Source organism: Eschrichtius robustus, chromosome 3 (genome assembly GCF_028021215.1).
Source record: "Eschrichtius robustus isolate mEscRob2 chromosome 3, mEscRob2.pri, whole genome shotgun sequence".
In the NCBI taxonomy this organism is placed as follows: domain Eukaryota; kingdom Metazoa; phylum Chordata; class Mammalia; order Artiodactyla; family Eschrichtiidae; genus Eschrichtius; species Eschrichtius robustus.
In genome coordinates, this window is record NC_090826.1 from 99,698,807 (window position 1) to 99,726,230 (window position 27,424).

The 27,424-nt window shown below is 39.2% G+C and overlaps 1 protein-coding gene across 1 annotated transcript in view; it reads right to left on the reverse strand.

The window, feature by feature from the left end:
• SLC16A1 (solute carrier family 16 member 1) overlaps positions 1-27,091 on the reverse strand; it is a 38,958-nt gene extending 11,867 nt beyond the window's left edge. The window contains exons 1-3 of the mRNA XM_068540529.1: positions 26,832-27,091; positions 7,005-7,265; positions 2,084-2,227 (exon numbers count right to left, since the gene is read on the reverse strand). Of these exons, the coding sequence (XP_068396630.1) occupies positions 2,084-2,227; positions 7,005-7,221 (361 nt within the window). The 5' untranslated portion in view covers positions 7,222-7,265; positions 26,832-27,091. The remainder of the gene's footprint in view (positions 1-2,083; positions 2,228-7,004; positions 7,266-26,831) is intronic.
• Between the last annotated feature and the right edge of the window lie 333 nt (positions 27,092-27,424).

Here is a 27,424-nt window from a genome sequence, read left to right on the forward strand (position 1 = left end):
AAATGTTAGTAGTTATTTTTATAATTGTTATTTATATTATTTGAAGGTGATTAACTGTCATCTGGCAAGTCACGTGAAGGATCATTATAAGCAAAGACGGTAATTAAGGAGACGGTTATCAAATAGAGTTTTAAAAACAGTTTTTAAAATAAAGTAGGCAATACAAAATTATTCCTTTTACAACAGCACCAAAAACTTTAAAGTGTGCAATTTATAATGGCTAAATTGTATAACTTTCCTGAAGGGACAGAGAATTAAAACCAACACACAAAGTTTTTGTATAATTAAACACAACATTGCCAAGATGTCAATACTCCCCAAATGAAAGTGCTAACTTGACGTGATTCCAATGACAGTATCAGTGCATTTCATTTTGGAGATGAGGTAAAATGATTCTAAAACATACTAGAGAATACATGGGAGTCAACCAGAAACTTTCGGGTGATGCAGGATGGGACTAAACAGAACAGATATTTAAAACAGACTTTTAAAAGCTACAATCAATAGAATAGTGTGACTCTGACTCAGGAATAGGTAAACACTGAACCAAGAAAGTGGACATAAAGTCCAGGAATATACCTAAAATATATATAAACATTTAATGTATGATAAAAGTAATATTTTAAATTACTGCAACAAGAAGTATTCAATAAATGGTGCTAGTATAAGTAAATATTCAAATAACTTGGAGATGCTCTCTCCCTGGCCCCTTCTTTCTCCCTACCATTTATGTCTAAGCTATTCACAGAGACTTAAACCAGTATACCAAACTAGGTCACTCCCCTGTTGCAAACCTGCTATTGGCTTTCTGTCCATAACCTTTACCCTGGCCTTACCTCCCTGATCTCATACCAGACCATTCTCACCAGTGCTAACAAGCATGCTGCTGATTTAGGGCCTATGTTCCCCTAGATTTTCACAAAGCTAGTTCCCTGATGTTACTCTATTAAGGTCATCTCTTCAGCAAGGTCTTTGTATAGAATTTATCACTCCCTGATTTTTCTTATTTATTTGTGAGTAGCAGTGCCTGCCTCCTCCCATGAAAGAGCACGACTTTGCTGGACTTGTTGCCCTATGCCCACAGCACGTAGACAGTGCCCGACATAAATATTGTTGTTGTTCATGATATGCTCTTAAGTGACAAAAACTGGTTACAAAATACTTTATGTAACCGTATCCCTTTTTGTTCTGAAAAAAGTTATGTTTGTGTATAGAAAAAAGTTGGGAAGGATATATATACATCAAAATGTTAGTAGTCAAAGTCTCTGGACTGTGAAGTTACACATAATCTTTTTTTATCATACTCATCAGCAGTTCATTATCTTAATTTGGCTATTAAAATAAGGGGAAAGGACTTCCCTGGTGGCACAGGGGTTAAGAATCCATCCGCCTGCCAACAGAGGGGACGTGGTTTCGAGCCCTGCCTGGTTTGGGAAGATCCCACATGCCACGGAGCAACTAAGCCCATGCGCCACAACTACTGAGCCTGCACTCTAGAGCCCGCTAGCCAAAACTACTGAAGCCCGTGCGCCTAGAGTCCGTGCTCTGCAACACGAGAAGCCACCGCAATGAGAAGCCCTCACACCGCAATGAAGAGTAGCCCGTGTCCTGCAACAAGAGAAGCCACCGCAATGAGAAGCCCTCACACCGCAAACAAAGAGTAGCTGCCACTCGCCACAACTAGAGAAAGCCTGCGCACAGCAATAAAGACCTAACGCAGCCATAAACAAACAAACAAACAAATAAATAAATAAAATTTTTTTAAAAAGAGAGAGCGAGACAGAGATAGTAACCAATGACCACCCTTGCAATGACTGCCGGACACATTTTATCTACAAACCACTGACTATTCTTAGGACAAGGGATACAATCATTTCTTTCAATTCATTTATTCAACAATGTACACCTACTGTATGACAGCAATTTCTTTTAAAACTTGATTTTCTATTGCTCTTAAATTAACAGGTTGTCAAAATGATAATTTCTATAAGGAGGGACTTTCACTCAAAAGATCTGAAAGACCAATGCAGGTGAATACCAAATAGCCAGCAATATATTAATGCTTGAAAATGAATCAACTCACCTCCAATGACTCCGACACACAAGTAAAGTTCCTGCACAGTGTTACAGAAGGAAGCTGCGATCAAGCCACAGCCTGACAAGCAACCGCCAACAATCATGATTGGACGACTGCCATATTTATTCACCAGGATACTGCTGATAGGACCTAAGAGATAATCAAAAATTTAGTGGTACACAAGGCATTGATGGCACTAAATGACAAGTCCTTCCAAATAAGCAGATACAACAAAAGGCAATGGTAAGAATACTGTTATCTATAATTACTTCATAATCATAGGTATGTGTGCTGGAAAATAAAGATGCTAGAAGAATCATTAATTGTGTATCTTCTCTATCTTGAAATCTTGGATGGAATTTTACTAAAATATAGAAGACTCTAGTCTTTCCTTAATCTTTCTCTTATAAGGCATAATAGGCTGAAAGCCTTGGTAACAGACGTTCATAGGCTTCTTGATCTATCTAGGATATGATCAACACATATTTAGTAAGTTTGCTCTATATTAATTTTTGGGATAGGCAGACTGATGAGAGATTTTAAGAGTATTCTTTACAAATCATCATAAGTGTAGTTTGTGTCATATTTTTTAAAAAGAAGAAAAAACAAAGGCAAAATACATATTTTTTCCCCCAAGTTCAGTAGTTTTGCAATTAGGACATCTAAATTTAAAACAAAACAAAACAAAACTGTTCCCATTTACACCTAGATATCTCAGGTATTAAATTGAATGGAATGTCTTCTAGGGTTAACCGGGTTCCATGCCTATACTGCTGTTTTGTGACAGCAAAACTATGAAAAAATGTTTGTAGAAGATTAAGTCAGATAATGGTCAAAACATTCTCAGGTTTAACAACATAAACCAGATTAAATTTCCTCAGCTAAAGAGATGCATACCAAAAAATCAGTTTTTCTTTAACGTGAGAGAAGAAACCAAACAAAAGTGTAGTGTTATAAGGATCACAAATAAAAAGATTTTATGCGTTTCATGTATCAGTTTTCAAATACAAAAAAATCAAATGGCCTCTCCTTACTTGCTACAAATAGGTATAAACTGTAATTCCCCTTTTCCAAAATTTTAAGTCTTAATTATGAGTCTTATCTAAAGCAAACAATGTTTTAAGAGCTGTAACACAACTCTTAGACTAACAATATTTGCTGATTACAAATGAATGACATTTGACATTCTCTGAATTTCATTTATTTATAATACTTATGTCCCTACTTCATGGCTCTGGACTTCGGAGATAACAACTTTGTTTACATGACACCATAACATGTCTGCCTTGTTAAGGCAGATGACTGCAAATAAGAAAGAGTCACTGCAATGCATCAGTAGGGAAGGGGACCACAAGAAGAACTAATATTTGAACTTGCAGCTAGTGAGAACCAAGTTTCGAATCCAGCCCATTTTCTCCCCATTACATATGTATTTTTGAAACTACAGTTCCAAAGTTATAAAGCAGAAGACATACAAATCAAGTTTTTCTTCTATTAGCATGGTAAATTCTGACTTTATTCTGTTTATTCTATACTTACCTCCCTAGAAGATAGTAAGTCTATTTTTAAAGACACAGAATGCACATATTCAGAATATACTACTGATCATACGCTGACATATTTTATTTCCATAAACACTTATGAAAAATTCTGCATTACTCATATTCTAATGGAACTATATTCAGAATTGCAGTATGGTGCACTATGATTAAAAGGACAGGCTCTGGCCCCAGGGAACCCAATTTCAAATTATGGTATGTATATTCAAAATGTCGTATGTATACATGTATACATACATATAATAAACATGCAAGAAGGAATGAAAGCTTTTGATACCCTAGTATTTTGGAGGACCAATTCTCTCTAAGGGGCTGGGTCAAGAAATGGCTGCGGGAGAGACTACAGGCTCAACCAAGGATGTGTATAAACAAGTTCTCATCAAACTTCTAAGTCACTTCATGAAAATATTAGGCCACAGCTGCTTTGGAAATAATTTGAATTTACGGCTTGTGTATGATGAAAGAATTAAATATTGAAAGAATATTCATGAAATATGTCCATATAAATTAGTCATTAAACAGATTTTTGTATAGTCAGAATTACAAAGATAAAAAAATACTGCCACACTGTTGACTCTGTGAAGTAGAAGTTAATGCTGTAAGGTTGCAGTATTTTAAGTTCTAAACTAGGAATGTTACGATGACATTACTGTGAAACGGAAAATATGTGAATTTATACTTTCATTTTTTAAAATTAATTTTTATTGGAGTATAGTTGCTTTACAATACTGTACAGCAAAACGAATCAGCTATACGTATACATATATCCCCTCTTTTTTGGATTTCCTTCCCATTTAGGTCATCATAGAGCACAGAGTAGAGTGAGTTCCCTGTGCCATACAGTAGGTTCTCATTAGTTATCTATTTTATACACAGTTTCAATAGTGTATATGTGTCAATCCCAATCTCCCAATTCCTCCCACACCCCCCCATACTTTTCTTTCATGTTAAAAAAAAGGAAAAACTCAAACAAAAACCAAGAGTAAGTAACTAAGATCTTCTCCTTTAAAAATATACTTTAACAAGTATCAGTATGTATCTGTGAACCAAAGCACATGGAGGGAGGGAGGGAGGGAAGAAGGAAGGAAGGAAGGAAGCAAGGAAGGAAGGAAGGAAGGAAAGGAGAGAGGGAGGGAGGGAAGGAGGGAGGGAGGGAGGGAGGGAGGGAGGAAAACTGAACCCTAAACCACTCACAACTCAAAACATATTAGTGTTGAGGGTGTGGCCGAAATGTACAAGTTAAAGAATTAAGGCAGTTTTAAATATAATTCTTATGGGGTCATACCACCTAGGAGCCAAACAAAACAAAATAACCCATTTAGTAAAAATTATGCCACAAGGCTCTTGATATGCAATTTATCTTTCAGAGTTATTTCAGGAAGAATGGCCCCAATTAGCTATCATTAAAAATAGAGAGGGGTACAGTTTGTAGGCCTATTATAACACAAATTCAGAGAAACGTGTTAGTTATCTCTGGGTGAGGACAAAGAAGGAACTGTTTTCCCAAAAGAAAGTGTCATGTGCAATTAGCACAACTGACATCACTTACTTCAGATGCAAAAGGCAAGCAGCTCTCAAGCTCTTGCTCTTAGAATTGCAACATGTGAACCTCTTGTTTGTTATCAGTGAACCTCTTGTTTGTAATCAGCTTAAAGATACACTGAGCACCTGGAGTACCTCTGGATAATATTTACGCCAATTTCTTCAAGCCATCAGTAAAAACCTGATTAGAGGGCTTCCCTGGTGGTGCAGTGGTTGAGAATCTGCCTGCCAATGCAGGGGACATGGGTTCAAGCCCTGGTCTGGGAAGATCCCACATGCCGCGGAGCAACTAGGCCCGTGAGCCACAACTACTGAGCCTGCGCGTCTGGAGCCTGTGCTCCGCAACGAGAGGCCGCGACAGTGAGAGGCCCGCGCACCGCGATGAAGAGCGGCCCCCGCTCGCCGCAACTAGAGAAAGCCCTCGCACAGAAACGAAGACCCAACACAGCCAAAAATAAATAAATAAATAAATTAAAAAAAAAAAAAAAAAACAAAACCTGATTAGAAATCCTGGCAGATCAAGTTCAGAGCCTCCAAAATTATTGGTCCAAAATCCCTTTTGATTTCTCTGGGCTCATGAAAAAAAGGTAAGTACTATAATTTAGCACTTAACGTTCTTTTAAAAAGTACTTAATTTTAAAAGAGACAAAACAGGCATACGTTCAAAATTTAAAAGGCACAAAAAACTTACCCGTTTTTCTGTGCAATGAGATTAAGTACTGAACTAATTTACGGACTTCAAATACTTATTCCTGTTTCATGAGATTACATTATTGTCTCAAGAGGATTACAAACTTCCCAAGGGCAGGGATCAAGATCAGTGTTCTCTATCATTCACACCTAGCCTAGTGAGGACTAGGTGCATAGGGCTTGGTAAATATCGGGTGACTCTGCCACCAGATTAGAAGCCTAAGCTAAGGTTTTACAGTTGAAATGCAGAATCTTTATATTGGGCTATTAAAGAGCTCATGTGAAAATAATCTGAGGCACTAAATTATGATTAAAAAAGTGAAAGCTTGGCTAAATAAGCAACATGAAACCCTGTCAATCCCAAAAAATAAATACACTTAACTTTCGAATCTCTGCTAACTAAGCAACTACATATTTTATTACTATGGGAGGTTTTGACTTTTACATGTTAAATTGTGTTTTGATGTTCCAAGGCAAACAAACAAACAAACCAACCCACAGTATTTTAAATGATATTAAGGCAAGCAACTCACTCTCCACATTTTCTTCACAACATGTCAAAGAAAACAGAAAGGGAAAAAATGATAAAACTTAAGTTTAAGATGAAGCTGAAATGCTTTAGGACTAATTACATCACAAGGAACAAAACAAGGAGGATTTTATCCAGTTCTTTAATTCTAACACTATGAAAAGATTTTACCTCAGACTTTGAACTGTGCTATTCAGGTTAGCCCGATTTACTTTAATTCTCCCAACATTAATTTTTAAAAATCTTTATTTACATTTATACCTCAAGAGTCTAGCAGAGAGCAATAAGAAAAATAAGTTGTGCACATGTCATTTTTCTGAGAGTTTAAAAAAAATTTTTTCCCTCTGAGAGCTTTTTTAAGTTCAATGATACCGAATTGGAACAAATCCTCACAATTTCTTATTTCTGTTTCAGAATACTATAGTGCAACAAACAAAGCAAGAGTTGTCATTGTTAACAAGAATAAAAAATGTGACTCTAAACATAAAGCTTTGAGAAATACCATTTCAAAACACCTCACCGAATAAAACATTTTTTTAAAGTTACCTAAACAGAGCATCTGGTTGCTTAATGAAAATTAAAACAGCAGGCCTTAGTGGGTACTTACCTCCACCATACATGACAGCCAACATGATGGAAGATATCCATGACACTTCACTGGTGGTGGCATTGAATATACCTTCAATTTCTTTGAAGAACACAGTAATAGATTTGGGAAACGCATAGGAGAAGCCGATGGAAATGAAAGCTCCAACTACCACTGCCCATCCCCAGCCTCCATCTGGGGGGGTGTATCCAACTGGACCTCCAACTGCTGGTGGCATTTTTGGTGTAGATAAATCCCAAAATGCAGTTCAAGTCCAAATATCTAAACGATACAAAATTTAAATAAAATGTCAGCAATAAAGCACTCCCAAATCCAAATATCTAAACGATACAAAATTTAAATAAAATGTCAGCAATAAAGCACTCCCACCTAGCATTCCCAACAACAAAGCACCCTTTACACCTAGCTCTCAAGTAACTGAACTATTTTTCAACATTACTTGGCCAATATACATTATCTTCTAAGGACGTTATCAGAAAAAGAGACTTCAGAGCCACAATATTGTCCACATTTTTTAGTAGCTTAAAGGAAAACAGCTCCTCACCATTTAAGAAACCATAACTGAAACAAATCCTTTTCAGTAAATGTAGCCTTTGTATTTCAAATAAGCCTTCTTGTCTTAGCAGTTAATATAATTCCTCAAATTACTAATAACTAAAAAAGTAAATAAATGTCTTATTTGACTATCTGCTTGCAAAATTCACATAACACATACCCTACAAAAGTTTCAGGTTTTAATACAGGCTTTATAAGTTTTTCCCTTTGCCCATGTATTCTTCAATACTGACTTTCTCTTACTAATATGCTGACTTAAAAGTGATAGGAAGTAGGTACCTGACTCACTAGATATGTAGCAATTTGCAAAATAAAAGATCATTCTGAACACATAAGAATTTCATTTAATGACCTGGAAAATTATTTCAGAAAAGTTTCCTTTTATCTAACTTCCTTGGTTAAACTCCTAAACAACGAAACTAATACAACACAGTTAAACTCACAAGTTGAACTATAATGTCAAAAGATCGTAGTTTCAAATCAAAGATTATCCCGTTTTCTTGAAGCCACCTAGTACTAATGAATAGCAAGGTTAGAAAATGAAACTTCCTGTTAGATTATGAATAGGGAGAAGATGGGAGTGTTTGTTTGATAGTAGGCTTACCTATTTTCTCATGAAGGTCTCCTTTAATTTATTTAAAGCCAACTTCCACCCTATACTATAACTCATCCTACAACAGTATGTTAGCATGTCATTTCAAATTATCTCCACTCAGACTGTATTACACAATAAATAAATACAGGTCACAGATGACAAACTCACTCTTGGCTACAGCATTTAGTCTAAAACACAAATCTTAACTTCATAGTGCAGGAGTAGTGTACAAGTCATCTCCTAAATACTGTTCCTTCCAATCCATCTGAACACTTCAAATATGACTTAAGACAATGGACATTCTAGGGGTAGGAAGAAGACAGTCCCAAAGGACGTTTCCCTAAAGGCAAGGATATAGGTTTCATCGCTTCTACTCAACATTGTACTAAAGGTTCTAGTCAGTTTGTGCAGGCAAGAAAAAGAAATAAAAGGCATAAAGACTAGAAAGGAAGAAGTAAAGCTGTCTTCATTCACAGAAGACATAACTGTCTATGTAGGTAATTCTAAGAAATATACAAAAAAAAGTACTAGAACTAAAAATGAACTTAACTAGATCTCAGGATACAAGACCAATAAATAGAAATCAACTCTATAAGCCAGCAAAGAACAATCAGAATTTGAAATAAAAAAAAAAAAACCGAACAAAACATTTACAACAGGACCAAAAAACTGAACAGGGGTAAATCTGATAAACTATATATAAGATGTGTACACTGAAAACTACAAAATATTACTGAGAAATTAAACAACTAAATAGATAACCCACCCCTATGATATGAAAAAATCAAAATTTAGGCAAAGATTTCTGAAGGCACATGGCAACATTTTAATTAAAAAGTTTAGGGCTTCCCTGGTGGCGCAGTGGTTGAGAATCTGCCTGCCAATGCAGGGGACACGGGTTTGAGCCCTGGTCTGGGAAGATCCTACATGCCACGGAGCAACTAGGCCCGTGAGCCACAACTACTGAGCCTGCGCGTCTGGAGCCTGTGCTCCGCAACAAGAGAGGCCACGATAGTTAGAGGCCCGCGCACTGTGATGAAGAGCGGCCCCCGCTTGCCACAACTAGAGAAAGCCCTCGCACAGAAACGAAGACCCAACACAGCCAAAAATAATAGTTAAAAATAAAAAAAAGTTTATAAATTGGGGTTTCCCTGGTGGCACAGTGGTTAAGAATCCACCTGCCAATGCAGGGGACACAGGCTTGAGCCCTGGTCCTGGAAGATCCCGCATGCCCTAGAGCAACTAAGCCCGTGCACCACAGCTACTGAGCCTGCGCTCTAGAGCGTGTGCGCCACAACTACTGAAGCCCGCCTGCCTACAGCCCGTGCTCTGCAACAAGAGAAGCCACCGCAATGAGAAGCCCGCGCACTGCAATGAAGAGTAGCCCCCGCTAGCCACAACTAGAGAACGCCTGCGTGCAGCAACAAAGACCCAACACAACCACACACACACAAAAAGTTTATAAATTGAATTTCAAGCTACAGATTGGGAGAAAATATATACAAATCATATATCCAAGAAAAGACATGTCCAGAATATGAAAAGAACTTTTATGGCTTAATAGCAAAAAGACAAACAACAGAATTAAAAAATGTGCAAAAGATTTGAAAAGATACTTTACCTAAGAAGTACATGAAAAAATGCTAAAAATTGTTATTCGTTTGTGAAATATAAATTAAAATCCTAATAGAGATACTAATATATCTCTACTAAAATGACCAAATTTCAGACTGATAATACCAAGACTAGGTAAGGATATGAAGCAAACGGAACTTCTATATTGCTGGTGGTAAATCAAAATGATACAGCCAAGTTGGAAAACATTTTGGCAGCTCCTTATGAAGTTAAATATACATTTAACATGTGACCCAGTCATTTCTAGGTATTATCCAAGAGAAATGAAAATATAGATCTTCACAAAGATGTATATAAGAATTCTCTAGTAGCTTCATTCATAATGGCCCAAACTGAAAACCCAAATGTCCATAAACAAGTGAATGGATAAACAAATCATGGTATAGCCATACAATGGAACATTACTCAGCAATAAAAAGGAACCAACTACCAACACATGCAAGAACATGGATAAATCACAAATGCATTATGTTAAGTGAAAAAAAGCTAGACATGAGCCTACATTAAGTTCTAGGAAAGGCAAAATTATAGTACTAGAAAACAGATCGGGGGTTGGAGAGAGGAGGCTGACTGCAAAGGGGTTTCAAGAGAACTTGATTTTGGTCATGGAAATGCTCTATTATTATGGTTGTGGCAGTAATTATTCATCAAATTGTACATCTTAAATTGGCACATTTTATTGTATGTGAATCATACCTCAATACAGCTGATCAAAACAAAAAATATAATCAAGGACAGTGGCAAGGAGGATAAACTCTGGTGGCACAGGGAGATAATACAGAAGGAAAAGAAGATGGCAGGCAAATTCCTCTGTCTTGCCTATCTGGATGGTTAAAAGAAAGAATAGGAAAAGGAAGAGGACAAAGAAGAGGAGAGAAGACTCTCTTCTGAGAATTCACAACTACAGGCCTGTGTGAGCTTAATGCTTGGCACGGGAACATCTGTGGGAAACCTCCATTGTTCTTCCAGAGATATATTATGTTTGATTTTGCTAGCAAAGATTTCCCACAGACAAAGCTCTGCCAAGTATAAGCTGACAATCTAAATTTTCAAAACACACCAAGAATCAATTAACCATGAGTGAAGTAAAAGCAATCCAACGCAGCCAGAACTATAGACATTGGATACGGATACTTAAAATGGTTAAAAGCATGAAATAACGCATTAAAAGAAAACACACACACACACAAAATACTATAAAAAGACTAGTTAATTTGAAACAGAACTTCTGGAAATGAAAAGTATATTCAACAAAATTAACAGGTTAACAAGCAGACTGAACATAGCTGGGAAGAAACACAATGAACTGGAGGATGGGTTTAAAGAAAATAAAATTCAGGGAGACCTTTATTCTGAAGCTATGAGAAAGGTTTAGAAACATGGAGTTTAGAATGGGAGGATCTGGCAAACATCTAATGGGACTTTGGAAGAAGAGAATAGAGAAAGTAGGGAAGAGACAATTTTCAAGAGTTAATGGCTAAGTATATTCCAGACTTCATGAATAACATGAACCTACAGTTTAAGGAAATCTAACAAGCCAGAGAAAAATCTTAAAAAAACACTATTGAGAAAATACAGATTATAAAACTAACAGATAATCACACCGACAAAACAGAATTCCCATCAATTTTGAAAAACTCTCAGCCACCATATATTCAAATATTGCTTCTTCACCATTCCCTCTTTCCACTCCTCTGAGACTCCAACTGGATGTGGGTTGTCCAGATGGAATAAGGTCCTGCCTCTTCCAATATTTCTGCTTAAGCCCTGTCACGAGACTCTTTCTCTCTGGGACTATGTATTCTGGAATGTTCCCTTCTTTGGGGGCCCCAGAGATTTTTACAGCCTGTGGCAGTGAACCACAGTAAGAACTGGGATAAATGACAGTTACACTTTCCTTGTGTAGTGGATCTAAGGGCTTTTGGATAAAGCAAATTAGAAAAGGAGAAGCAGAAGATCTCAGGCCTCTATTCTCAGGAGAGATGATTTTTAGTTAAGGGTATCTGAATCTGAGAATCTGGCGAATAATTCCATTAAAAATATAACCCAGGTGAAAGAGTAAAGACCTCATCCTAGGGCATTTCACTTACCTATGATTCAGGTGGGACAAAAATATTTACATGTTGAAGCTTCCTTAAATTTCTACTGGAATGAATATAAATAAAAGCTATTTAACAGCTCAGTTCTGCTGAAGGGAACAGTCTGGATTCTAAAATTATGTTAAACAGAACGGCTCCGGGCATTAATTTTGAGTTTTTCCTTCATCTAATTATGAAAAGAGAAAAGCACTTGAAATTTTTCAATCAAAGAACCACTAAAAGGATTACTTTGCCTCAGAATGTTTGCACACACAGAGAGAGACACCCACACACAGACGGTAGAGCTGCTTAACACATCAAGCTCTGACTCCAACGGCTAATACGTGCTGGACGTGATTAAACTTTGAGCTTCGTTGCCAGCTATGATTTGTCCCAGTTAGTTACAGCAGTTACAATTTTTAGTCTCTAAAACTTGCCTTATCAAGTTAATAATACCCTATTCCATAGTATAAAACTTAAGATTTAAAACTTCAAGAAGCTTGAAAAAGATTCATTAGGAAATAAGAAGTATAAGAAGAGTATCCAAATTTCAAAAGAACACTTCAAAAAACCAGATGTGGATTCAACACAGTTCTGCCACCATCCAACCAATGGCTGTCCTTCCTAACTTAAAAATTCTGATGGTACCTAATAGAAAGTGTGTAATATCATTATCTAAACACACTATTTTCTTTCAAACTGACCAAATCTCAGCTATAAACAAAAGGGCTCATTCAGAAAGTAAATTTATGTGAGCAGGCCCCCTGGCGCAGTATTCAGAGCCCCACTGAGAAGAAGGAATACTCAAGTCCAGAGGCTAAAAGAGATTAAAGTTTAATATTTTAAACCTTACAATGTGCACAGTAGCCTTCCTATTAGCTTAGCTATTATTTTATGACTCTCTAGTGTTTGCCTGAAAGCGACAGGAAGATTTTTTTAAAAAGTGATAGGGTATATATGTCAATGCTACTCTCTTAGTCCCAGCTTCCCCTTCCCCCACTGTGTCCTCAAGTCCGTTCTCTACGTCTGCGTCTTTATTCCTGTCCTGCCACTAGGTTCATCAGTACCGTTTTTTTAGATTCCATATATGTGCGTTAGCATATGGTATTTGTTTTTCTCTTTCTGACTTACTTTCACTCCGTATGACAGACTCTTAAGTCCATCCACCTCATTACAAATAAGTCAATTTTGTTCCTTTCTATGGCTGAGTAATATTCCACTGTATATATGTGCCACATCTTCTTTATCTATTCATCTGTCAACGGACACTTAGGTTGCTTCCATGTCCTGGCTATTGTAAATACTGCTGCAATGAACATTGTGGTATATGTATCTTTTTGAATTACGGTTTTCTCAGGGTATATTTGCCCAGTAGTGGGATTGCTGGATCATATGGTGGTTCTACTTTTAGTTTTTTAAGGACCCTCCATACTCTTCTCCATAGTGGTTGTATCAATTTACATTCCCACCAACAGTGCAGGAGGGTTCCCTTTTCTCCACACCCTCTCCAGCATTTCTTGTTTGTAGATTTTTTGATGATGGCCATTCTGACCGGTGTGAGATGATACCTCATTGTAGTTTTGATTTGCATTTCTCTAATGATTAGTGATGTTGAGCATCTTTTCATGTGTTTGTTGGCAATCTGTATGTCTACTTTGGAGAAATGTCTGTTTAGGTCCTCCGCCAATTTTTGGATTGGGTTGTTTGTTTTTTGATGTTGAGCTGCATGACCTGCTTGTATATTTTGGAAATTAATCCTTTGTCAGTTGCTTTGTTTGCAAATATTTTCTCCCATTCTGAGGGTTGTCTTTTTTATGGTTTTCCTTTGCTGTGCAAAAGCTTTTAAGTTTCACTAGGTCCCATTTGTTTATTTTTGATTTTATTTCCAGTACTCTAGGAGGTGGGTCAAAAAGGATCTTGCTGTGATTTATGTCATAGTGCTGTGCCTATGTTTTCCTCTAAGAGTATTACAGTGTCTGGCCTTACATTTAGGTCTTTAATCCATTTTGAGTTTGTTTCTGTGTATGGTGTTAGGGAGTGTTCTAATTTCATTCTTTTACATGTAGCTGTCCAGTTTTCCCAGCACCACTTGTTGAAGAGGCTGTCTTTTCTCCACTGTATATTCTTGCCTCCTTTGTCACTACCAAATGTAAAATAGATAGCTAGTGGGAAGCAGCCTCATAGCACAGGGAGATCAGCTTGGTGCTTTGTGTCCACCTAGAGGGCTGGGACAGGGAGGGTGGGAGGGAGGCTCAAGAGGGAGGGGATATGGGGATATATTGTATACATATAGCTAATTCACTTTGTTGTACAGCAGAAACTAACACAACATTGTAAAGCAATTATACTCCAATAAAGATATTTTAAAAAAAAGAATTAAAGGAGGTACAGTGACTGTCAAAAGAAAAAAAGTGATAGGGTAAAGAACAATGGGAAACAATAAATAACCCTAACTTTTCTTAGCAATGATGGTGGTGACAAGAACCACCTTCTAGATTTTCTGGTTTCTCTCCCTTTCTCATAACTCTCAGGAATTGTGCAAGTAAACATCTGGAAAACCAAAGTTGAGCTCCCTACCCCTCATGCTCTGCCCCTACTCCAGAATAGTTAGAAAAGCCCCTGGAAATAGTATTCATTATGTTCTCTACACTTTTCTCCATCAACATTTAAAACAAAGCCACTGTCATTTCCTAAAATGACAATGGCCAGTACGTGAACTTAAAAGAAGCAGAAAGCATCTAAAATCAATCATCTGAAAAGAATTTGTTACTAAGTGTAAACCAGTTTTAGGTTTCAAATTCACATGGAGGTACTTCCCTGGTGGCGCAGTGGTTAGGAATCCATCTGCCAACACAGGGGACACAGGTTCGAGCCTTGGTCCGGGAATATCCCACATGCCGCGGAGCAACTAAGCCCGTGCGCCACAACTACTGAGCCTGCGCTCTAGAGCTCACGTGCCACAACTACTGAGCCCGTGAGCCAAAATTTCTGAAGCCCGCGCACCTAGAGCCCATGCTCTGTAACAGAGAAGCCACCCGCAATGAGAAGCCTGCGCACCACAACGAAGAGTAGTCCCCGGTCGCCGCAACTAGAGAAAGCCCGAGCATAGCAACGAAGACCCAATGCAGCCAAAAATAAATAAATAAATTAAAAAAAAAAACTCACATGGACACATTCAAATCCAGAAAGGCTGATTTACTGAAGCTATTGGTGCTGAAGTAGCTAATTTACTGCTCTTTATAACTGGCCTTAGTCCAGCTTCATGGCTTTCAGAACCACTTGCCCCAAGGTAAATCACATGACTCAAGGTCTAGGAAAACTCCTTCTTTTGCCTTCTTTTCCATTTTGAAATTGAATAAAATGAAGAAAACAAAAAACAAATTAAAAAAAAAAAAAAACCCCACAAACAAGCAGAAGGTACTAATGAAAATGAGACAGGAGGGAAGGTGGCAGGGCACAACCTTTTTTTTTTTTTGCTGTAAGATCTAAGTTTCCTGACCAAGGATGAAACCTGGGTACTAGCAGTGAAAGCCCCGAGTCCTAACCACTGGACCACCAGGGAATTCCCAGGGCACAACTTTTAAAAGAATGTCATAGCCATTCAGGACAAAAACTGATTAGGCCCAAGATGGCGGAAGATTCAACTGCCAGTGGACCTGCAGCATCATTATACGCTCACTGTAACACGTTAGCACAAGCTACATGACACACCCACAGGCACCATGACAGTTCTGAGGCCGACCATAAAAGGCCAAAAAATGGGCAGTGGCCCAATTCCCGGAAATCCCTGCTCCTTCTCACCCAAATAATTGGAATAATCCTCCCACTGGTTAGCCTATGACATTACCCAGCCCATAAAAACTAACAACCCCATAACCCAGTGCTGCTCTCATCTTCTGAGATGGCCCACACTCTGTGGAGTGTGTTGTAGAGTGTGTATCTCCCAGGGCTGCTCTTGCCTTTTAAGATGGACCACATTCTGTCTATGGAATGTGTGTCTCCCAGGGCTTCTCACCTTCTGAGATGGCCCACACTCTGTCTACGGAACGTGTATCTCCTTAAATAAACCTGCTTTCCCACTTAGTTCTGGAGCAGAGCCTCTCGCCTGCCTGCTTGTGTCCTTCCAAGCATTCTATATTTAATAAATCTACTTCTTGCCTATTGCTTTGCCTCTCGCTGAATTCCTTCTGCACTGAGACATAAAGAACCTCAGCTTCATTAAGTCCTGGGACCAGGTGTGTGGTTTCAGCTGAGAGACTGTGGATTTGAGTACTCTCCTGAGCCAGAACTTGTGGGTTCAAGTCCCAGCTGAGAGGTACGATCGGGTTCGAGTCCCAATCTGAGGTGTGCAGTTTAAAAGGAGAAATATAACTACTCTCACTGGTTAGGCAAACACTCGGCAGTTTTAAAATGCATGACTCTGATCAAATGGCATATGAAGAACTTAAAAAAAAAAAAATGTAAACTTGATTTTGTAAATTTCCAACAGTTTGAATCTCCCTTATCATTCAGGGTAAATCCAACCAACATTACAAGAAATTATACATACTACCCTTGAAGAGAGATGAACTATTTGCTAAATACTCTATGGATGTACCATACTTAAAAAAAAAAAAGAAAAAAAATCGCCTATTGTTGCACATATGGGTTATTACTTTTTTTTCTTCTATAAAAACTACCATGGTGGGACTTCCTTGGCAGTCCAGTGGTTCAGACTTTGCCTTCCAATGCGGGGGGGTGTGGGTTCAATCCCTGGTCAGGGAGCTAAGATCCCACATGCCTCGCGGTCAAAAACCAAAACATAAAACGGAAGCAATATTGTAACAAATTCAATAAAGACTTTAAAAATGGTCCACATCAAAAAAACAAAAAGAAAAGCTACTGCAGTGAACTAGAAATTTAGGACAGATTTTTAGATATGGAATTTCTGCAAAATTCAAAGGCTTTTGATTCATATTATAAAAAATAAAAAGAGCCTATTTTTCCTCTTTCATTGTATTTTGTGGCAAAAAAACTAAGAATCATACCAATATTCAGAACTCTGAGAACAGTGTATGTCAACAATGGTAAGGTTTATTTTAAGACAGACAATAACATTACATTTTTTTCTACATTAAAAAGCAGCTAATACTCCAATATAACAAGTCTGTGGATTATTTAGGGCTGAGCATTAATTAAAATCCTTGGGTAAAAGGTGGACACCTAGTCAAAGTGGCAAATTCATTTTTCCTTTTCACTGCAAATCCCTAACTTCCAGGGCACTACCCCACCTCAATGTGTGTGGTTAGGCACTTAGGCTACCCTCAAAGTCACACAACAGAGAAGCTAAAGTACTGTACATCTATAATACATTTTAGGGAATAGCAGCATAATTAACTAAAACAAAAACCATGAGATCTAGTTAAAGTGCTCTTTAATACTGGGGCTTGCATATGGGGATAAGGAGGCAAATGAAGATGTCCAAAGATTAGAAAATAACGTCCATGGGGGAATTCCCTGGTGGTCCAGTGGTTAGGACTAGGTGCTTTCACTTCCGTGGCCCGTGGCCCGGGTTCAATCCCTGGTCGGGGAACTAAGATCCCACAAGCCGTGCTGTGCGGCCTAAACAGACAAACAAAGTTGTTTGCTCATTAAAAAAAAATAACTTCTATGGATATTTCAAAGCTTTTTTTAAAAAATTGGAGTATAGTTGCTTTATCAAAGCTTTAAGACAAGTTAGTAGAACCAATTCTTTATTACATCAGACACAACTGTATACTTACAAGAGGCAACAATGCTTTAGGATACCTTAGTGTTAAAGATCAATTCAGAAACTAACAAAAGCAAAAACAGTATAATTTTCTTCCAAATCCACATATTGATGTGACACAAGCATTTAGTAATTTGCAAAAATGAAATTATTTTTTCATTAACTAACAATACCATAATTAGAAATTTATCTAATGCTAAGATTCTGTTCTAGCCCACCAATATCACTACTGTTTTTCTGAATATACCTTGCCACATGGAATTAATCCCTTCCATGACATTTTAGCTCAATGCTTCTTGGGTAGCATTCTGAAAACTCTTAAGATAATAAGTTGTATATTTCTTTCTTCCTTTGTAAGTAACTCCCTAATTAGCTTAGGTGTGTGCTTTTAGATCATGAATTAAGGACAGAGGCTATTGTATTGTTTCAACAACAACAACAGCAAGCTAGGGAATTCCCTGACAGTCCCTTGGCTAGGACCCCATGCTTTCACTGCAGTGGGCCGGGTTCGATCCCTGGTCAGGGAACTATGATCCCACAAGCTGTGCGGGGAGGCCAAAAAAAAGTAACAACCAACTAACCCCTCCCCCATGACCAAATGTTAGGATTCAAAGAATCTGACTCTCCCAGTTTTTGAGAAGTGTGGAAAAACATGAAACCAGAAAAAACCCTCCAGTGATGTTACGCTTTCTGGAACTCTAAGAAACACAGGCAGAAAGGTATTTTGTTTTGTTTTGTTTTAATAAAAGAAAAAAATTATGGAATACAACTTTTGACACAGAACTTATCTGATCAGTCTCATTTTGAGTTATTACTACACCAGCAGATTTTGCCTTCTTTAATGCTTCATTTTTGCCTGATTCTAGCAGATTAAAAAACTAGCTATTGTCCATGTTGAGACCAAGTCCTGTTCCCTTTCACATGTTAATTTATTTCTTGCTTGGGCAAGAGTTTCCAAATGTAAAACCATTTCAAATTTATATAAAACATAAGAATGTGAGTAGTAGTGAATGAAGAAAGGGAAGTTGGAGGCTGTGTCCTCCAAAAGCAGGTTTTGCTTGGCAGAATTCCAGGCTATATTTTGGAATACCTGTATATGTTGTTTTCTACAGCAATGCAAATAGATATTCAACAAATCAAGATCTAAGTGGGCCATTTCAATTTAATATATGACCTACCATTTCAATTCATTAATACATGACCTACCCTCTTCCAAAACCTAAAGAAGAAATATAATAGGCTGAATTAAAATAGATGTGATGTCAAAACTGTGTCATTTATGTTACTTTGAATATAAATCAATACTTGAATATAATTGGTGGTATTTCTATTAGAATCTACTTCACTACCAGTATTCTGAAGATTGATGGGGAGAATTACAATTCATTAAAAGACAAACGACAAAGAAAGCTTTTCCTTTTCTTGCAAAAGGCTGAGTTGAACTCAGAAATAATTAACACTATACTTAGTTTCACATGAAAAACTTTTAAGTTTTGAAGACTAGAGGCAACATAGTAATATGCTGACATTTCATTTCAAAGCTTAATTCTCTTCCTAAAAGTTTCAAACCATATTTTAAAATATATATTTCTTCATCCCTTTCTAATAATTTCTTATACACATAATGGTTTAATAAATATCCTTTGAATGAGCCTGAACTTCATTATTGCGCTACCTTTGACCCTCATTATCTCAAAGAACTAAATTGTTTTGTTTTCTTGTTTGTTTTATTAGTAACAGACAAACCACAAAAGAGTAAGTATTAAAACTGAGTACTGGGGCTTCCCTGGTGGCACAGTGGTTGAGAATCTGCCTGCCAATGCAGGGGACACGGGTTCGAGCCCTGGGCTGGGAAAATCCCATATGCTGCAGAGCGACTAGGCCCGTGAGCCACAATTGCTGAGCCTGTGCGTCTGAAGCCTGTGCTCCGCAACAAGAGAGACCACGACAGTGAGAGGCCCGCGCACCGCGATTAAGAGTGGCCCCCACTTGCCGCAACTAGAGAAAGCCCTCGTACAGAAACAAAGACCCAACACAGCCATAAATAAATAAATAAAATTTAAAAAAAAAAGAAAAAAAACTGAGTACTGTTCGTCTGGAATTAAAGCATTATCCACCATTCTCAAATGTTTACTTGCAAAGCGTTTTAAGAATAGAGACTAAAGATGTACCAAAAAGAAGTCGGCATTATTACCTCAAAATATACTGTAATTAAACTTAAATAGCCTTTTTAATTGCTGACAATATAAATCTGTGTTCTCGTTAAGATAATAATCAGTTCCTTTATTAGAAATACATAAGTTTCAGGGGCCTCCCCGGTGGTGCAGCGGTTGAGAATCAGCCTGCCAATGCAGGGGACACGGGTTAGAGCCCTGGTCCAGGAAGATCCCACATGCCGCGGAGCAAATAAGCCCCTGCGCCACTACTGAGCCTGCGCTCTAGAGCCTGCGAGCCACAACTACCGAAGCCCACACTCCTAGAGACCCTGCTCTGCAACAAGAGAAGCCACCGCAATGAGAAGCTCGTGCTCGGCCACGAAGAGTAGCCCCCGCTCGCCCCAACTAGAGAAAAAGCCCGCGCGCAGCAACGAAGACCCAACGCAGCCATAAATAAATAAATAAATAAACAAATATATATATATAAAAAATACTTAAGTTTCAAATGAATGTTTTACTTTCCTGGAAACAGGTAATTTGTTAAACCACTCCTCTTCCCTCTACTACATCAAGTAAGTAGTTCTCTAGGTAATACAGTAAATACAAATAACATCATTACACAATCACAATAGATAACAAGTGTAATAATAATAGTAAGTGTATTTCTAACCTACAGAGTAGGTATTTCAAACCTGAGATTCATCAACATCTTTAGGGGTTCCTCCAGTTGAGCAAAATAAAGGCCTGAATCTAATATAGTGAGCTGTTGAAGACAAGATTTGAAGCAATTTTAAGCACATTTGCTGAAGCACCCAAAAGAGGGCAAGAAAATCCCCCAAGTCAATGACGACACGCATTATCCTATTTAAGTTATGGCCCTTAAAATAGAACTCCCTTTGGAAACAGTAATTTTAAACATATACTTCCTAAATACAAGGGAAAACTATTCTGCCTTAATTTGTGAAAATCATTTTACTCTCCCTTAGCATATACACAAGCATTTTGTTCCCTCTGATTTGTGAGGTCAGAATTTATGATTTAGTACATAAAAGTCAATGGCCAAAAAATTTACATAACTGTGACATCATGAGTTGTGGGCTGTGTTGCATCACAGGTTCTGGCTAACTTTACTCTCACATAGGAACAGAAGTACAGGAGTTAGGAGCAGCAGTTCTTAGCTTTTTTGGTGCCACAGATTCCTTTAGCAGTGTGATAAAACCTATGAAGCCTTTATCAGAATGTTTTTAAATGTATACAAAGGTATTATTGTCAAAACATTTAAAATTGGATATAATAATGTGATTTTTAAAGTAAGAAATTAGGTAAGATCTAGCAGTGGGTCTAATAACCACAGTAATTTCGAAGTAGTGATGAATTGGAACAATTTCAAGATAGCTGCAGCCACTGTATCATGATACGAAAATATGTGATTTCTATTGGTGACAAAGTCACAGGTACTGCCAATACTACTATGGTTTGTTGCTTGCATTCATAGTTGAAATAAATTCTAAATTTTACTTAGAGGTTAATGAAAAGATGTAATTTTTTTCCCCAACCAAGTTCACAGACTCCCTGAATTCCATCCAACATGGAGTATCAATCTGCAGATCCCAGGTTAAAACCTCTGATTGGGGAACAGAAGAGAAAGTTAATAAAGTAAAAACTTAGCTTTCATTCTCAAAAGCTCAATAAGGCAATTCACAAAAGCTCTGTTAAGCTCTGTTAGTATCCAAGATAGTTGAACACACCAGAACAGTATCATCAGGCCTTCACTCAATAATCTTCAGAAGATTTATATAAGAGCAAAATCACAGGGAAGAAATATTTTTCAACAAATAATCAAATATGCAGCTTACAATGCCTGTATATTTTGAGGAATTTCTCCTTTATATGAAGACTAAATCATTGTAATCAAGTCGGATTCAACATTATGAGTAGTTGTGATCAGCAATAAGGGAGTGTGGACAACCAAAGGAGCTGGATCCTACTGTTTCTGCATAAAAGGTCAGTAGCAGTCTTCAATGGCTTAGCCCATGCAGCCAGTCACACTGTCCTGGATGTGAACTCATGTAGTTATTGTGTATACTGTGACCCCAGGAGAGAAATCACCATTTCTATAAGATCATTATTGCTCTTTTAATCACTTGTCTTCAAGACACTATGGCTCAAACAGGTCACCTACACTAGTCTTCCTGCCATAAATCCATTATAAAATGGATCCTACAACCAAGAACAGAGAGGGAGAAAGAGGTGGGGGGAAGGAGAAGGGGAAGGGAAAGGGGAAGAGGAGGAAGAGGAGGGAGAAGAGGGAGAGGAGAGAGAGGGAGAGGTAAAAGAAAAAAATTAGAGGAAAAAAAGCATGGAGAAAAATTTGTCAGGGCAAATTAAAGAATGAGTAACAGGGCTTCCCTGGTGGCGCAGTGGTTGAGAATCTGCCTGCCAATGCAGGGGACACGGGTTCGAGCCCTGGTCTGGGAAGATCCCACATGCCGCGGAGCAACTAGGCCCGTGAGCCACAACTACTGAGCCTGCGCGTCTGGAGCCTGTGCTCCACAACAAGAGAGGCCGCGATAGTGAGAGGCCCGCGCACCGAGATGAAGAGTGGCCCCTGCTTGCCGCAACTAGTAAGCCCTCCCACAGAAACGAAGACCCAACACAACCAAAAATAAAAATAAATAAACAAACATTTAAAAAAAAAAAAAAAAGAATGAGTAACATACAACTTAAAAGGCCACTGTACCAATCTAATAATGACAGCAGCCTAAATTAGGTAGCAGTAATAAGAATGAAAAAGGGGAGCAGAATGGGGTGGGAAGGAGTGGACACGAGACAACAAAGGGGAAAAGGGGCTGGCACTTAATTGCATTTGGTAGAGTGGGGGCCCACTGGAGAACTATTAAAATGACTCAGATTTTAAGTCTGGCTACCTGGAGTAGTCAATCCCTGTCCTCCAGGAATTTAAAATCTGTAATCTGGTTACAGCTAGAGATTTAGATTTGGTAGGGAGTGATTCTACCAGAAATTCCCCCAAAGCTATGGGAACAGATAAGCTCTTCAAGAAAGAACAAAGACCAAAAGAATCCCTACCAATTTAAGAACAGAAATTCTAAATATCCCAAATACTAAAAGCTATTCGAAACATTAACATCAAGTGCTAAAAAACAACCTAACAAAATATGTACTGGCTTTTTAAAGAGGATGTACCTTGATACATTTAAATACATTTCTCCAAAAAGAAAGTGTTGTGATCATATATGATATTGTATTAAAGCACACAAACTTTTAACTTGTCCTTCCTATTCCAACTACCTCTCTTTTATAGAGGTATTCTAGCTAATCAATTATGAAGGAATGTTAGAATTAAAGGCACAATTAAATTATTGCCATTTGCAAACCACTAATGAAATAACGGAACTAGGCCATCAATATAGCAGAATGAGGGACAACCAAACATAATATGCCTCCTGATGGAAAAATACACACCACCACCTATGAATTATATTTGCCCTCTCCACTACACCATGCCTCCTCTCAGAAATCCAACCTCAATCTAGCTACAAATTTACAGAAAATATGAGGGATAGGAGAACATGTTAAACTAGGACATGTTAAATCTATACCAGAGGGACATTCAACAAAATCCAGAATGAGGGAAACTGCAGAAAAAATAACCCAGTTCCATCAACAAATAACTTACGAGGAAAATGAGAAAAGGGGAACCTGTAGTTTAAAAGACATACCAACCAAATGTAATGTGTGACCTTATTTGGATCCCAAATCAAACAGACCACTTACTTTGAAACAATTTAGGAAAATTTGAATACTGCCTGGTTATTTGGTGATGTTAATGCTTAAAGGTGGGATAATGGTATTGTGGTTATGGTTTTTTAAGAGTCATATCTTCTAGAGATGCACTGAAATATTTACAGATGAAATGCATATCAATGTTTTGCTTCACAATAATCCAGTAGGGGGCAGCAGGGAGTAAGTAGGAGTACAGATGAAACAGTAATGGCTGTTTGAAACTTCAATTGGGTTTGAAACTTTCCATAATGAATTATTTAGAAGGGAAAAAAATCACTATCAATAACAGCAAAAACACAGAAAGGACAAAAATGGATTTGAGTCTTGTTTCCAACCCTTACAAATTGAACAGCCCTGGGCTAGTCACACAACCTCTTAATGTCCATATTGGTTAAATGGAGAAAAATAATAAACTCATTGGCTCAAGCTAGAAACCTGGGAGATATTTTTAACTTCTCTGGCTTCCCCAGTCTCCCACATCTGCTCTATCACTGACTCCTGTCTGTTCCCCTCTCTCTTCCGTCTTCCCACTACTGTCCATCTTGTCCATCACTGTGGTCTCACAAAACTCCAACAGCCTCCCTCCAACCTATTCTCCACTTTGTATCCAGAGTGATATTCCTAAAATTCAAAATCTGATCATGCTATTCCGAGCCCCATTTAAAACCATTAAACTGCTTCATTTAGCTTCAAGACAGGAGCACTTCCTTAAGTTTTTTTTTACCTAGTCCCTTCCCTATTTCCTTAAGATGACTAATAAGGCCTTTCATTATCTGATATTGTCTACCTCCATCTTTCCCCATTCTCTCTGCTCCCTCTTCATGCTTTAGCTTTGGTGAAATTCTTTACGTTTTTCTAATGTACCCTGTACTCCGACTGTAGCTTTAGTACATGTCTGTAATGTTCTTTCCACTATCACTCCCTGCCTATCTAGCTCCTATTCATCCTTCAATTCTCGGGTTAAATAGCATTTCCTCGGAGAGGCCTACCTTTGCTTCTATACTAAATTGGGAGTTTTCTCACACCTACATAATACAGTATTTGTTCCCAAAGGAACCTGTACTTCCTCGATCATATACTCAATACTTGTTTGTAAAGAGTACTTGTTCTGGTAATTATATATATTATTTGTTTTCCAGTTACACCATAAACTCTGGGAGTGACAGGGCTAGAACTTGTTCATTGCTGAATCCCAGCTCTCTCTGAATCCTAGTGCCTGGCAGCCAATAATAAATCAAGTCGCATCTCCCTAGTCCTCTAACAAAATGAGATTGGCCATGTAGGCATTTACAGGGACCTAAATCCTGCATAGGAATGCGTATCATGAAGTGGATGTAAAATATAGTGGGAATGAAGGACGTAAGAAGTTGGGAAGTTATTATTCAAAATAACTGTTTTTTGGCATGAGATAATTCATATCTATATTTTAGAGAACGCACAGGAGCGCTGAACTCACTAAATGGGAGTCAAAAGACACATAATCTCCACCCAACCATTAAAAAGTTTCCAGAACTAAGATGAGAAGTCACTTACCCTCTCCAACCTTAATTTACTAATCTATAAAATAAGGGAAACTGACTAGCTGGTCATTAACATCTTTTCCAGAGTTATATGCATTAATATTTAAAAGGTTAAAAATATGTAAACTATTGAAACATTGATCAGTTGGTTCATCCTATGGTGGCATGATCCTTTTTCCTTTTTAATCTGTTTAGGTATGCTATAGCCTATTACGTTAAGCTTACAACTAAACCTTTGAACCTATTCAGCTATAAAGATCTCAGGTAATGTTCCCCAGACCATTAACTTGCATTTTTAACAAGGATCACTGCAATCCAATGAAAGAACAGCATCTATCTAATCCCTGAATTACTGAAGTGCAACTTTTGTTTTAATACTTACCCAATACCTGTTTTAAGGGCTAGATGTCTTAAATTCTTTATTATATCTATGGTAATTTGAAGGCAAAATTATACCCTACGGTATAAAACTCGGATTTATAGGTATATTTAGTGCCTAACTAAAAAACTACACTAAAATACATACTCTCTGCATCACCTCACTGGTCTGGTAGCTGACATCAAAACTGCTTATTAATCGCTAATTCCTACTTAAACACTCTTTCAAACTCTCTCACAATTCAGAGTTCACCCTATCACGACATTCCTCTAGTAACTATACCCACATTTGTTTTATCAGGGCACTGAAGTGTACACATTTTATTTCGAAACCAGAATAATTTTTGAAAAAAAAATTTCAAAACTAGTTCTGACAAATAAAGTAGCTTGTCAACATTTTACTGTTATCAGTAGATGCCTAGTTTATAAGCAAACTGGAAACTCAACTAAAGTAGTAACGTTTGTTTTCTGGGGAGTAATGTTTGTTTTTTTGATTAATATTAATTACAAACTAGTTTTGGCAACTAACTGCTTGTCGCACCAAATAAGTCATGACAAATAAATGAAATGTTAAAACGCACGTGGAAAAAAAGGATGTATTTGGAACAAAAAGGGTGCATCAGACCAAGTGTAACGCTATGCTTCAGATTCCTCCCGACGGGGCCGCCTTAAACCCCCAGAGCGAGGGCGCTGCGGCGGACGTTCTGCAGCTACAGGTTGAATGACAAAGAGTTACCGTCAGCACCACTCCGGGCGTCTGCCAGTTGCAACGTCCCCTCGTCAAAGTCCTCTCAGACACTGCAGTCACGCCTTGGCTGCGGGGACTGCAGCTCCCTCAGGCCACTACCGCCAAGTCGCCAGGTGGGACAAGGATTGGCTGGCCGAGGAGGTTGGGGCGGGCGTGCCACGAGTCCAAAATAACTCCCGCCCCGAGTCCCTACCCCGGGAGAAAGCCGCCAGCAGTCTCGAGGCACCACGTGAATCGGCCCCACGTCGATCCTTTCCCAGATCAAAAGCATCTCCGGAGCAGCCTACTTAAGACTAGAGGGGAAGCGACTTCCCCAAGGTCACCGACACCTCGACCCAACTCCTCGACCAGGCCGGTGGCCCGCACCTGACAACGGGGCTGCAGCTCTGCTGGGAGAAGCGCTGTCCCCAGCGCCTCAGGGTCTCCTTCACCAACGCTGCGCTCCGAGGCCACGTGGCTGCTGCGGCCAAGATGCCCCCGCCCGGCCGCCCCGCCCCCTCCCCCGGAGACCAAGCTCTCCACTCCCCCAAGGCTCCCTCCGACCCAGCCGAGGAAGCAAGGGCACCGCGGGGTCCCGGCCGAGCGCGCGGCCGCCAGTTACCAACTAACCGTTATGCGCGGCTCGCGGCGCCGAGCGTGAACGTGACGCGGCGGCGCGGCTGGAGTCCCGCAGGGCCCAGGGTCCAGGTAGCGTCCTTCACCGGCTGCCTCGTCTGCTCGCCCGGGAACCCACGCGCCCGGGTAGTCACGTCGCAGCTCGCCAGCACTTTGTCGGGCAGGGACCTTGAGGCTGCCTTATAACTGGCCGGGGCCGGAGCATGCGCACAGGGGGCGGAGTCGGCCCTCCCGGCCGCCGCCCCCTCCCCCCTACACTTACACCCGAACCGCGGCTCCCGCCTCCACAGCTCTCAGGCGCGCGCCCGCTCACTCTCTCGCGCGCACTGGCGCCCCCTCCCCGCCACGTGACCGGCGGCCCGGCAAGACCCGAAAGCTGCGCCCCGCTCTGCAACGCCGACTGCGTTGCCGCACTGCTGTGAGGGACTCGCCCTTTCGGCCAGCCGTCGGAGGACCTCGGGGTGACCTCCTCGCATCTGGGACACCAACGTCGACCTCGCCCTCAGTCTCTGCGAGAGAAAAGAGGGAAACCGCTAAGGACGGATGGGGCGTGCCCCCCGGGGCCTGACTCAGGTGTGGGGGGAGAT